Source organism: Diceros bicornis, chromosome 37, assembly GCF_020826845.1.
Source record: "Diceros bicornis minor isolate mBicDic1 chromosome 37, mDicBic1.mat.cur, whole genome shotgun sequence".
NCBI lineage: Eukaryota > Metazoa > Chordata > Mammalia > Perissodactyla > Rhinocerotidae > Diceros > Diceros bicornis.
In genome coordinates, this window is record NC_080776.1 from 5,902,306 (window position 1) to 5,916,151 (window position 13,846).

Genomic DNA, 13,846 nt, shown 5'->3' on the forward strand with positions numbered 1-13,846 from the left:
TAAAAACCTTAGTTTTTCCTGGATATTTAGCAGCAGAGACTTGGATGTCCTAACAATTTGTGACACTTCATGGAAACTGGCCGTGATCATTGTATGACTTTTAAAGAGGAGGAGCTTCAGAGTCTATTCTCAAGACCAACAGTGTTTATTTAGAGAAGTGGACAAATATAGATTACGTTTCACTTGCAAAGCAATTATTTCATTTAGGAATTGTGCATATGAAGAAAAAAGAAAAACATGTATATAAATACATAAAAATCTATAATTACCAAAGCAATAATTGGAAAGCATTTTCACAATGGAATCATTATAAATCCTCCATATATTTCACAGTGTAGAGCAAAGATCTAGCACTATTTTCAGCTATAATATTGATCACATTCACCGTTATTAAGTTGTTTAGATATTTACAGAGCCAATTACATTTGGTTGTAATATTTAATAAGTCCTTCCTAATAATTAATTCTTATACCGCTATGAGATGTGGGCCAACTAACTTCACCGTCTTCTTCAGTTTCTATTACAAAATCTACACTCTGCCTTCCAGTGACTCAACTTCTATGTGTAATGGAACAAGACAGGATCCACTTATTCTAGGATATACTATAAGTGCCAGGTCTTCTGGTCTTTCATCCATATCTCTTTCTTAACATTACACATAAACTTCACCCCAAAATGATTTCTCTACTCATTCTTGCAAGGGTTGCAGAAAGCAGTAAAGAGAGAAAAGAGGAATCAGAGAGATTGCTGACACAGACATCAATATATCATCCAAATTTTTACATCCTTTCCCTGCTCCAGCTACTTTAAAAATACGTACCTATACATAGAAAATTCATTTTTGACTTATCTCCACTGGATATATGACTCTGTGCTGCCTCACAAAATTCTGAAATTTCATTCCCTATGAGAAGAGAACTTGAGAGTTTCAATACAATGAAATGGTGTTTTTGAGAATAGCATTGCTACTCTAGATATTAAGGAATTTAACTGATCCAATGCAAGACTAGTTGCTTCCAGGAACCAATATGGAAGAAATAGAATGGAATAAAATCACTTTCCCTAGTTTACATACTGGCCTGATTTGGGGAGGCTTTAGATCGGAATTAAGCGGATACATTGGGAGGCTTCCTAAGCCAGACAGGGTGCTTTATGTACCTGAGCTATTATATAGACTAGGCTTTCAACATCTAGACGACTGAATGAGAAAGGTTTATATTTAGCCAGCACTGGTAGAATTGCCCTGATAGGTAGGGTGGCTTTTCCTGGCATACATTTCTGTGTTGTCTTTGGGCTTATTGACATCAACCAGTTTATTGAGATGCTTCAGTTATACAAAATGTTGTAGAGACATATTAAGCAGCAGTGGTTATGGTCACAGGAATATGAATAAAAGTCAGAGATATGTCCCCATGATTCAGATGGAAGAAATTCTACTACATAAGACATTGATATATTGTGTGTGTGTGTGTGTGTGTGTGTGTGTGTGAGAGAGAGAGACAGAGAGAGAGAATAGTCTATCACAAAATATTGAAAATGATCTCTTAATTTCTGAAGAGCTCATAAAGCAGAACTCACATACCTATAGAGGCCAGCCAAAGGCAGTTTCAGATTTAATATGTGAATCTGGCTGGATGAAATATCATAAGGGAAAGTGGGGATTGTATATAGTTAACAAAAGAGTACCTGTTCTGCCTAAACGCACTCAAATTCAATTTCTTAAAATCCCTGTATATGTGCGCACACACACATTTAGCTCATAGGCTGCCAGGTTACACCTCTGATAGAAATTATGTTTATTATTTTGCAATCTGGGATCTTAAAGTAGATGACTAGTAAACAGACAGAAATACACAGGTAAGCTCTCTAAACTACGCTAAGGAAAAGGATTTTACTACTTTGGGGAGATATTTTCTATAGCTCTAATTTTTCCAAAGGCATTATTAGTATGAAGGAGGCAGTAAGTTTGATGGGTGTTATAGCTTCGTTTGCTTCCATATAGCTCTTTTCTCCCTGGCTTCAGGAAATTAAAAGATCTCATCTAATGCCATCCTATTTCTTCCTAAATGAAAATCTTAAGTTCAATTAAGGGACTTAACAGGGAAGTAAATAAATATTCAAGACCTTAAGGAATTCGGAATATCTCAGAATTAAGCTTTTTATCAAGAGCTCCTAGGAAAAGAATCTCCCTGAGATAGTACTTCAAACGGGAAAGGTGCCCCCAGTCTCTTCCTGTTTGGGAAATCCCCTTATTACCCTAAGAGGCTTTTGTTCAACTGTTCTTTATTATCAGTCCATTACAAAACTGAGTGAAATTACCTTTTCCAAACCAAGGATCCAGGCAAGCACTTGACTACCATTGAAAGTATCTCCTCCAGTACTTTCCAAATCAGAACTTGGACTGGGAAATACTGTGGCTGTAGTAGAAGAAAGAACAGATTAGCACTCTAAACACACACACACAAAATGGGCACATTCACATAAGAATCCATAAATATCACGTAAGAATCCATAAAAAATCCTCATATACCCCACAGCAAGAAGGGCTCAAATATGCATCTTTCATGAAAGTTTCATGCTAGTAAAATGGCAAATTCCATCAGTTTTTCTTTACACATAAAATTGTGATGGTTTTGGTCCACTCTTGGTTTGGTCCACTCTTGGGTTTTTTCCAATCATTTTAGATGTCATTTGCTTTCATTCCAGTTTATGTCATTAAACTTCATCACCAATATTATTGCCCAATAAACTGAATCATTTCTGTGCAGGCCTGGAGGATTTGAGGTGCTTCCACTAGCTCCACAGATCCATCATATCCAACATCTGTTCAAAGGATCTGCCAATGCACATCTGGTGATAATGGTTTTCTTTTTAATTATTCAATTGGGAGGCTGAAATCTGCTTAGGATCATAAATTCTCTCCTCCCCAAAGTGGTTTCTGAATGATATTTCAGATCAAATAAATGGAATAAAGCAATTAGTTTGGACTACAGTATACTCTAATTAAGTAATTCCCAAAGTGGCCTTATCTAGTACTATTTATAATGTGGCAGAGTGTTCTGAGTTAGAAGCAATAGCTACAAGAGTATGTTCATGTCTATGGCATAGATGTTCATTAAGCCAGTATGTTAACTTTTATAAATTTTTGACAGAAATACTTTGTTACCCTCACATCGAAGAATCTTAATATTTAAAGATAGGGGACCTATCATCAGTAGGGTCTAGGTTTTATTATAATACCTATGGGGCCGGAGAATTTATCAACTGATTCCTCTAGACCAAGGCAACACATGTGTGAGATTACTGGCCAGGGTGAGAAACATAATCTGTGGCTACCAAGCAAAGCAAAGCTTCCTGGACCACAACACTAGGATCTTATTTCTATTGTGCTTTAACCTACTCAGCCAAACTCCCACAGATCATTCACAACAGATAACATTAACTCCTCAAAACCAGGCACCACCATACTCCCGCTACATTAACGCTGGACTTTGTTCACCTGATCCATCAACTTGTACTAGAATGTTATTTAATGTCATAGATTCTTAAATATTCCATGGCATTTTTAAAGGTATTCCTGTTTTCACAGAGCACCAATCATATTCCAACACTCAAGAATCTTTGTTTTGTTTACAAATATATCCTCAGTCCCCAGGATGGTGCCATCACGACAGCAGGCACCCAATACATATCTATCGAATGAATGTAGAACAGCGCTGCTGTTTCAAGAGTTTATTCTCAATTTGTGGCTTCTGATGACTGTTTCTCAAGATCATCTGCAGCAGAATCACTTGGGCATGAGGCTCAGGAGGCTTAGACTGAGGATTTCCTGCACACTAGGGTTTGAGGGCCGCTGGCCTCGCCTGAATGAAGGAAGAACACAATCACATTGAGTGGAATGACTGTGATGCTGAGCGTTGAATAGAAGGAATCAGAGCACAGCTGAGAGTCCCGACCTGGCAGTTGTTCTAAATTCCAGATCTGCTGGATGATTATAGACAGGGCTCTTTACCTTGTTGGGCTTCACATTCTTCATCTGTAAAATGGAAAGTTTGGACAAATCTCTGAGATTCCATCCAATAATTTTTATTACTGGGCTTTCTAGCCATCCCAGCATCATCCAATTGCAGACCACTAGTCCTTGGTCATTTCTGGGAAAGTGTACAATTCTCAACATCGTATTAGTACCATCTAGGCTTTTGCTCCTAGAGAGTATTTCAGTAAGAACTTAATTTCCAATTATTCTCAAGAACTTTGTATAATTGCAAACCACACTCAGGCAAACATAAGGAAGATTTAGATCTCTTAGGGATAGGCTAGGCACTCCATCTTTATTTGAAAAGTTAAAAGTCTAACCCTTTTAAAGATTAGACCTTCATCAGCTGTTCCAAAAGGCCTGTTCTAAACTCAACAGAAGAGAATAGCCTACCCAGTGAAGCGTGCCTTCTTTCTGGAACTTCGGTGCTCTGGAGTGATAAATTGCTGTCCTTCTCCACATTGGATGAATTTCTCAGAATTTCACTAGAGAAGAAAAATCAAGAACTCTATAATTTCATCCACATTAATTTCACTTAGCTACAGCAATGTATTACGTAGCAGATTCCAGGGCTCTCCGAGGACTTTCCAATTTTTAATCTACTTGCTAGGACTTTAACGTAAGAACTCACCTACCCATACATCAATGAATATATAAGGTCTCTTACAAGAGAAATTTTTATTCAGAGAAAAAGGCCTAGATGAGGTTTAAAATACTTATTTTTCCTTTAATCTTGTAGAAAGGAAATTATTTTAAAAGGACTAAATATTAGAGCTAAATATTGAAAGTATTTACGGACTATTTTTCTTTTTAAAAAGATGATTAATCCCAAATAGATAAGAGTCCAAGAGTGTTTTGGGGACTGAAACAAAAGTCTGCTTGTTTGTCAACCTTGAAAGAAAAACAAATTTTCTATGTTATAGATGGCATTTTGAAGATTGTCAAAGATGAATACTTGTAAGACAGATTCAAGGAAGAAGGAAAAGAACACACATTTATTGAGTATCTAGTCTGTGGTAGGCACTGCGGTTGGCATCATTACAGATGGCACCAACTGTTAAAGGAATAACAATGTAAGCAAATTTTTGATTGTACTGAACGCATCAATGCAGTAATAATAGCACTGTGGTGCCAGGAATCCCTGTGCAATACGATCACACTAACTTTGGAAGAAAACGTTATTGGACCTTCTCACGATTTAGTTACCCTCTTTTTAAAAATTCACTTCCTGTTTAGTTGATTATTACAAAAATGGAGATAATCATATTTTCTTGAAAATTCAATATACCTAAAGGAAGTGCCTAAAATAAATGTGTATATCTCAAGAGTGAAATCAGTCCAAAGGCCTGGATGTGAATATTTTTCAGAATTCCTAAAAGTTGGTGAATTTTTTGTAGTTGCTTATAAAAAAGCTTACTTAAGGTACATAAGGATGGATATACAAAGATAACAGTGGGAAAGCAAGAAGTTCTGTTTACTACTCTGGTTCAATTTGACTTTCTTTTAGAAACAAGATCTGAATCCTGGTTCCAGGCTACTTCGTGATTTATAATTGGAAAAAACAATCTGTGTTGTTGTTTTCCATTGTGTCCTTTTAATAAAAATGATAAGAAGAGGTGATATTTGTTTCATTCCCTGGTGTTTTTCCCATATTCTCTACAATATGTATCGGTTGCTCCAAAAGTTCTGCATTCTTAACGTTTATTTGAATTATTCATGACCATGACTGTATTCCCCTAAATCTTTTTACATTCCTTATGCTGACTATTTGGATGGGAAAACTGTTCAGATAAAAATAAAAACTGACCTGAACCTTTTCTCTTCTCTCACACAGAAGTTTTAGAAAGTTTGAGAAAGTCGGGTTCATTTTTTTTTTCTCATCTTTTTTTTTTTTAGTTCATCTTGAAATACCATAAGGAAGGCTACTGAATATCAACACATTTTGAAGATACAGGCAAAAACTACATTCATGAAAATTTTAACGAATAGGGACAGCAACAAAAACCAAAGGGAGAATGACAAATTTCAAAACGACCAAAGAAGGAGCGAGAGAAAACAGAGACTGAATAATAAACGGGAGGGAGGAGAAAAATAAGAAGAGGTGATAGAAAACTAGGAAAGTGCGAGCTTGGAGAAGCAAAAGCTACCTCTGCTCTGCAGAGGACACCTTGCCCATCTTCCCACCTTCAGATAATAGTCCTAAAACTACTCCTTCAAATATTCTTTAAACACCAAAGAAAGATAAGCTCATGCCCTTCCCAGCATGCCACTGGCTCAGCAGGTCTGAATTTGCACAACAGTAAAATGGCTGCTTCCAGACAAGGAACTATGGAGGCCTCTTTTCTAATAGGAACTGTTAGAAAGTTCCTATTAGAAGCTTTAATTCCTAATTAAAGTTAGAAATTAAAGTGCCCATGGTTACATAGTTGCCCACGCATTCCATGTTAGGAGTGAGGAGGTGGGCCATCTCCTTTGACGTGGCTTTGGTGTGCCTTTTTGTCTTGTGAGAGCTCACGATATCACGTGTGCTTTGCCATTCACCTGCCTGCAAATTTTCCCCAGTTTTATTTTGCATTTACAATGTGCAGTGTGATGGCATGTGTCTCCTGCCACTGCACAACAAAACTATTGTCTTTAAAGTCAAAATGGAAACCACAAAATAAATGTACAACAGAGTATTATGAGTAAAAAGATGAATTAAGGCTATAAGTTGAAATACAGCTTACTTCCCCCAAGCAAAGGTAATTAATTCTATTAACTCACCATTAAATTACTAAAGAAAGGCAGGAAGATAACAAGTCTTACTGAGTTAATGGTAATCTCTGAACTTTCTGGTTAGAATGACCATGTTTACAGACAGAGCACTCTATGCTTCTTAGAGTGTGGGTGAGAAACAGTACCCTTTCCATTCTTTCACACAATTGAAGCACTGTTTACATACTTACTTTACATCAATTTTAAGTGTTTTATGTTTGTTTGTGTACCTGTTCCTACCACTTCTCCATTTTAGTCTATGACATCTTTGGAAGTAGACACCAGGTCTCATTCATCTTTTTATTCCAGACACCTAGCACAGACTAGACCATAAAATCTGATGGCTGATTAATTAAAGAGACAGTATTGCTGGGGTGCGGCAGAAAGAGTGTTGGAGTTAGAAGATACCTTTGGAATCCCAGATCTGCCTCTTCCTAAAAGATCTCAGCCATCACCTCCCTCATCTGCAGATTAGGAAAGATACACCTATCTTGCAAGGCTATTGTGAATACCATATGAGATGTGCTTATCAAGTGCCTGTCTGGGCCCTCTTGTCTTAGGCACTCACCAATATTAGCTTTGTCAAAGTACCCACTAAAGAAGATGGGGCAAAGACACGGCATTCACCATCAAATGTGGAGCAGAGGCCCCATACTTATGCATCTATGCACCAGATATAATCCCTCTAGGTTACTAGAACCTTCAAGATCTCTGGACCCCAAATGGATACACCTCTATTATTCACAGATCTGGAACCTGCAAGCATTGGCTAGTGAGGTGGGACAAGGCAAAGGAGCTCCTCCAGGGTTTTGTAACCCCTTCTTCATTTTATTATTTAACTTCTTTATCAGTTTCCATATAGGAGGAATTTTCCATTTATGGTAATGACCAATTTTCCCCTTCTTAGACTTTAAGGTTCTTGATAAAAGTCTACAGTGCACTGTGTTGGCAGATGGTAGGGTGTTTAGCACACAACAAGTATTGAATACTAGATAATAAAGAATATCACTTGGAAGAACTGATAGCTAAGGAAGCATCTTTTTTGACACGGCCTGGCCTGTCCTCTATTGCTGTCTGCCTGGTTTGGATCCTTGAAAGAGGAAACACCCAGGGAAGGCTCCACAGACACCAATGTATAATCTTACGCTATACTCACCATATCCATTCATTAACTAGCCAACATTTATTAAACTCCCAATATAGATATAATATAATGGGCAAGTCAAATAAGAAAAGCAGAAATCATAATAAATTAATGACATTAGTTCAGTAAGAACATGCACAGGGAACAATGAGGACACACGACAGAGGCCACTAAATCAGACTTACCATTTGTGTGTCTTATAGAGCAAGATCCTAGAGCTATAACCTTAATTTAAGCCTCTTGCTATCTTAAAATTTTTCCTTCACTCTTTCACTAGATGAGTGGTTCTCAACTGGAGGCAATTTTGCTCCCCTGCAAAGGTGATATTTGGGAATGTCTCAAGACATATTTGATTGTCACAACTTGTGGGGTGTGGTGCTACAGGCATCTAGTGGGTAGAGGCCAAGGATGCTGCTCAACATCCTACAACGCATAGCGCAATAAAGAATTACCTGGCACCCAGTAGCAATAATGCTGAGGTTGAGAAACCATGCACTCAGCTACGACAGAGAAGTGGATTTATTCCATGATGACTCATCCCCTTTCCCATGCCCTAGGATCAACTCAGTAGACTTAAAAATCCTAGTTAGGAACTCTGAATAGTTCTAAGGAACTCTCAGAGAATCTATCTTGTACTGGATATCTCTGGGAGGTATATTAAAGCATTATGCAAAACTTGGATGCCTCCTGAATCCAGCGTGTAAACTCAAATGAGTCCAGAAAATTCAACCTTCTGGGTGAGGCAAGAAAGCCTGAATCAAATCTCCAAGGCGCCAATGGCATCATTTCACTACGTTTTACTGGACCCATCCACACGTACAGCAGCACGGAGACGGCTAAAGGCTTCTCTTCTAAGATGCTGAAGAAGTAGATTCTGCCTCAGTGGAGTTTCTAGGGCTCTATTTTGGAACGAAATTCAATAAAGAAAATATCTTGGATTCAAAATGTGAAATTTAAGATACTGGAAGGGAAACTAGGCCCAGAGTCGATTTTATTTCTTCTCAGACATGTCTACCAACAGTTACATTTGGGAAATGTCACATTTGGGAAATGTCACATTTATAGATATCATCGTAATGGTAGAATTTATGCACTTATACTGGATGTCTTTGTATTTCCTGTGAGTGGAAAGACTACCTGTGTAGGTGGTATCCATATGTGCCATGGTACGTTCTGTCTATAAAAGGAATTCCTACCAAGGAAGACACATATGGCAAATCCTGGAAAGAAAACTCTGATACTGTTTTTTTTTTGTCTCTCAGAGTTAGTTAAACTTTTTATATTTTTTTCCCCAGAATTATAATTATATGGGTATGTAGTGACACCTGGAAAGAAGATGCGGGATGTGCTCTGGGCCCAGTTCTGAGTTCCATCTCCAGACAACGTTCATTATTGGCTTCTGACTACAAATAAGGATGCTGTAATGGTACTGAGGTCATTCATAGAAAAATTTAAAAATTTTTTCATTATTTTCTTGTGTTTCATTCTGACCTTCATTCCTTCAGGGTCATCCACGCTTCAGACATAATTCCTGCTGCCCATGTTCACAATATCTCTCCCCTAGGTGGCCCACTTAGAATCAACAATGTACATCCATTAAGATGCTACAATTTAGGAATGCCTTAATATGTCGCCCTGTCCTAAGCTATTTTCTATTTTTAGGAGAAACTTGGGGGATATATATAGATATCAGAGCTAACACATTTCAAATTTTTAAAGGCACTATGATGGACAGATAAGGACATGTCCGAGGGAGTAGATGTGCATCAGAAACAGGTAAAATCCACAGGAGGAGACAACATCACAGTATCTTTCACATGGCATTGTACAGATTATGTTCTACACAGCCCTGAAACAGGCAGATTAATTTGGCAGCTCTACAAGGGAATTTGTAATTTTTCCATCACAGTCAGTAGCAAAGCTGCCTGCCTATTCTTCTAAGCTGATTACACAAAGGCCTCCATGTAGTTCCCTCTTTCTTTAAGTTCTGGGGTTCTCTTTCTATGGCCTATCTCAATATATCTTCCTCTAGTCTGGTAACCACCACCCTATCTATCCTTAATGATCTCATCTTTGGCATCTGGGGGAACCCTCCTGACATCTCTCCACCCAAACCTCTCTCCACTCCAATAATATACCCAACATTAAGCTCCATATTCCTGAGGCAAAACAACGTCTTATGGAGCCTGTGTAACTATTCCCCATTTGTTGTCTAAAGTTCTGGGCCCAGTGAGACCTAAACAAATATTCATCACATTTACCATGTTATCTAGTAATTTACCTGTTTACTTGTCTCTCTTTCCCACTAAACTGTGAGTTTGTATGGGGATATGCCTTATTCATCTCTGTATCTACAGCAGCTTGCACAGTCTCCAGCACGTGGTACCCGGTCAATACATTCTTACTCAACGAATGAACAGTTTTGCCTACATAACAGTTAAGACACCCTTCTACTTTGTTGTTTGATAAATGAAATTTTAACCTTTATTTTTATATGAATATTCACTAAAATTATTAATAAATAGTTATAAATTACTCTGAAATTAATACAATATCAGACCTACACATCCTACCTCATCTTTATAGTCAGATGAGGACACGTGGCTGTGTCTACTTACCTTACATTCCCAATAATATCTTTAGGTCAGTTTCTAAACACATCCATATTTTCCAATACTAAACAAAAGCCTTGGCACTTTAAAATTATCCCTGAATAAAATCTGATTAGCTATGTTTCAAGTTCCGTGGGAGCCATTCAATAGGAGCAGAGGTATGAATTTGAAAACCACAGGTCATGGATAACATGACAGAGAGAGGGAGCAAATCCCCCTCAGACAATTCCCCCTCAGGATCTGCAGGAATGCTGAGTCACTTCTCCAGATAATGACCTTGTGAGCTCTAGAGGATGATCTTCTCCACTGGCCAGCTGTGTGAGCAGTGGCACAGCCAGGGGCTCCCACTGTTCTGATGTATTCTTAGAGGCAGCATGGGGAGGAAGGACCACAAGGGTAAGTCCTATGTCGTTGGATCATCCGTTGTGCAAATAAGCAAGAAAAGCATACATGTAATTGTGTCCTTTTCAGACAGCTAGTTAAGAGTTGATGCTGAGTATAGTGTTGGATTCTTTTTAAAGCATGTCATCCTGAAGCTAATGCCTAGAGAAGTACGAATTTAATAACAGAAGGCTGATGCCAATGCAAAAGCACATGAAAATACTTGGTGACTAGCCAGCAAGTAGTGACTGCAGTGTGATCATGTCTTTCTAAAGACCATTCTACTACAATAAACATGGTGGGCCTCTTTGATGAGGCCAAAGATGGCATTTTTTCCCCTCACTTACAAAACAAAAGGAAGACTGTTTTGTTTGTTAATGAGGCTATGCTGGTGAATCTTCCTTCACCAAAGAGAAGCAATTTAGCAGAACAGCTTACCCAGCAACTATGCCCCGGTTTCACTGCAAGGCTATATAAAGCATAAAAGTTAATAGCATGGTGGGAAATATCATTAATGCAATTTTATTATTATACATAATTTTCTAAATTAAGCTCCAATTACTTGGTAGTTTAGAGAAAATACTGAATATACAGCAATATACAGCTTGAGCTGGACAAACTACCTGGAGTTTAGAAGAAAACCAACAAACAAAAGCAGACGTGATCGGCTGTCTAGAGAATAATCAGAGGATAAAATAAACCTGGACTATAATCCTAGTTCCAAAATCACCTCAGTTGTGCATGTCAGGCAACTCCATGAGTTTGGTTCTCTGTTAGATTACATAGAAAAATACTCCTTCTGCGGGAGGTATATTTACATACTTCTTAGATGTTGTTAGCTATTTCTCACACTGTTACTTAGTTTTTAATGAAAAAAAAAAAGTATGAAGAAGAGAGCCCCCAGTGAAGCTGTAATTCAATTTGTAAATAACGGACATTAATTTTTTTCCATACCTTCTCTAACGCTTGGTTCCCAAAATATGCATCTCAAATATAACCCCTTCATGAAGATTTGACTGATCACTCCATTTGAAAGCTCTCTTTCTACTGTAAATATGGAAGATGTCTTGCTTCAGCCTCCTTCTGGCACTCTTCATTGCACTATCTCCTGTTATTATGGTTGCTTTAATATTTTCCTTCCTCTGCCATAACATAGGCGTAGAGCATGCCTAATTCACCACTCACATAGGGACACAGGGCTCACCTGTGAACTGGTTGAACCATCAAGATGCCGTGCTCCACCTCACCTCTACGCTCATTACACAAGAGGGCATGGGCTCTAGTTAGCTTTGGGTCTCTTTACAGAGACAGACAACAGTGCAGGTTGAGGTAATGCTTGTATATGCTTAGAACATATTAGCCTCATAGACAATTTGTCATGTCATTTTCCTACTTAAAACTCTCCGATAGCTTCTCATCATACCGAAAATAAATTGTAAATCCCTTCCCTTTTCCTACATGTTCGATTCTGCATGCTCTGTCTCCTGTGTTTCTTTTCAACACGTCCCCTGCCACGTTCTTCATCCCTCACTATCTCCAGCCCCATTAGCTGACATTCTGTTCCCCTAAATGGTCAGGTTTGTCCCCACCTCAGGATGATTTGCTATTTCTCCACCTGGAACACTCTCTTCCAGATGTTCACATGCTGGTGCTGGTTTGTCCCTGTCCTTGTTGGTCTCTAACCCAGATGTCACCTTCTAGTAGAGGCCTTGTCTTACCACCCTACTAAATTCTTACCTTTCAACTTCTATCTCTTCTATCTCTGCTTTATTTTCTTGCTAGCACATTTATTATTATCAATAATTATTCTATTTATTTATTTATTTGATTGCTCATTATTTTTGCTCGTTCTTCCATTAGAATGCAAGTAACAAAAGGATAGAGAATTTTTCTGATTCACCTCTGTATCTCAGTGCCTAGAATGGTGCCAGGCACAGAGAAATGTCTCAGTCACTATTTCTTAAGTAAATTAATAAATGAATGAATGCACATCAGAATATCTCAAGCATCAAGACTAATTAACTTACTGAAACAACAAAACCAATGTGAATTAGCAACCCAACAATTATGTGTGTTCCAAGTCATTTACCATGACAATTCTTGACATGTTTTTATTTTATGCTAAACAGCTTGCTGTTGCTCTCAAAGTACCACCCATATTATTTGATAACCAAATCATGATGATGATGTAAAAGGGGAAATGGTGCTACATGCGAAAAAATATCTCTGATTATACATAAATATAATCTTTTCCTTGAGAGACACTTAAAAAAAATCTCTACCAGAACTATCTCATAGTCGATTCAGATTATAATATTGTTTTCAGCACTACACACAGGAGGGCTTCTGGGAGTCTCTTTAGATTTAGAATCCTGCTTCTCACACCATAAACTAAGACACACATTAGCCTCATTTAAAGGTTGTTGTTCCATTATGTATACTTTGAACTTTACTACTTTGATTTCTAGACTCTTAATTTCCTCCTTTGCACTTCCTGGTTTCTGTTATATCAGGAAGTACCACTCAGAGTAATATAAATATGTCATCTTCCAGCAGATAATGCCCCTGACATTGCCCTACACCTTATGCTTATGATCAAGTCTTCAGGCCACGTGTCACTGACAATTTGAGGTGTGACAGAGAACCTATGAGGGAAGTAGAAGACTGCCCTGGCCACCCAGCTTAAAAAGCAAAGTTTGATATGGATAACGAGAACAAATTAGTGGTTACCAGAGGGGAGGGCAAAAGGGGGAAAGGGGCACATATGTATGGTGATGGATAAAACCTAGACTACTGGTGGTGAACATGATGCAGTCTATACAGAAACTGATATATAATGATGTACACCTGAAATTTACACAGTGTTATAAGCCAATATGACCTCAATAAATTAATTTTTTTTAAAAAGCAAAGTTGGAG

The 13,846-nt window shown here is 38.0% G+C and overlaps 1 protein-coding gene across 1 annotated transcript in view; it reads right to left on the bottom strand.

Moving 5' to 3' along the window:
- The window catches only part of ABCA12 (ATP binding cassette subfamily A member 12), a 162,933-nt gene that overhangs the window by 95,600 nt on the left and 53,487 nt on the right, over positions 1–13,846 (bottom strand). The window contains exons 4-5 of the mRNA XM_058533418.1: positions 4,430–4,521; positions 2,320–2,417 (exon numbers count right to left, since the gene is read on the bottom strand). Of these exons, the coding sequence (XP_058389401.1) occupies positions 2,320–2,417; positions 4,430–4,521 (190 nt within the window). The remainder of the gene's footprint in view (positions 1–2,319; positions 2,418–4,429; positions 4,522–13,846) is intronic.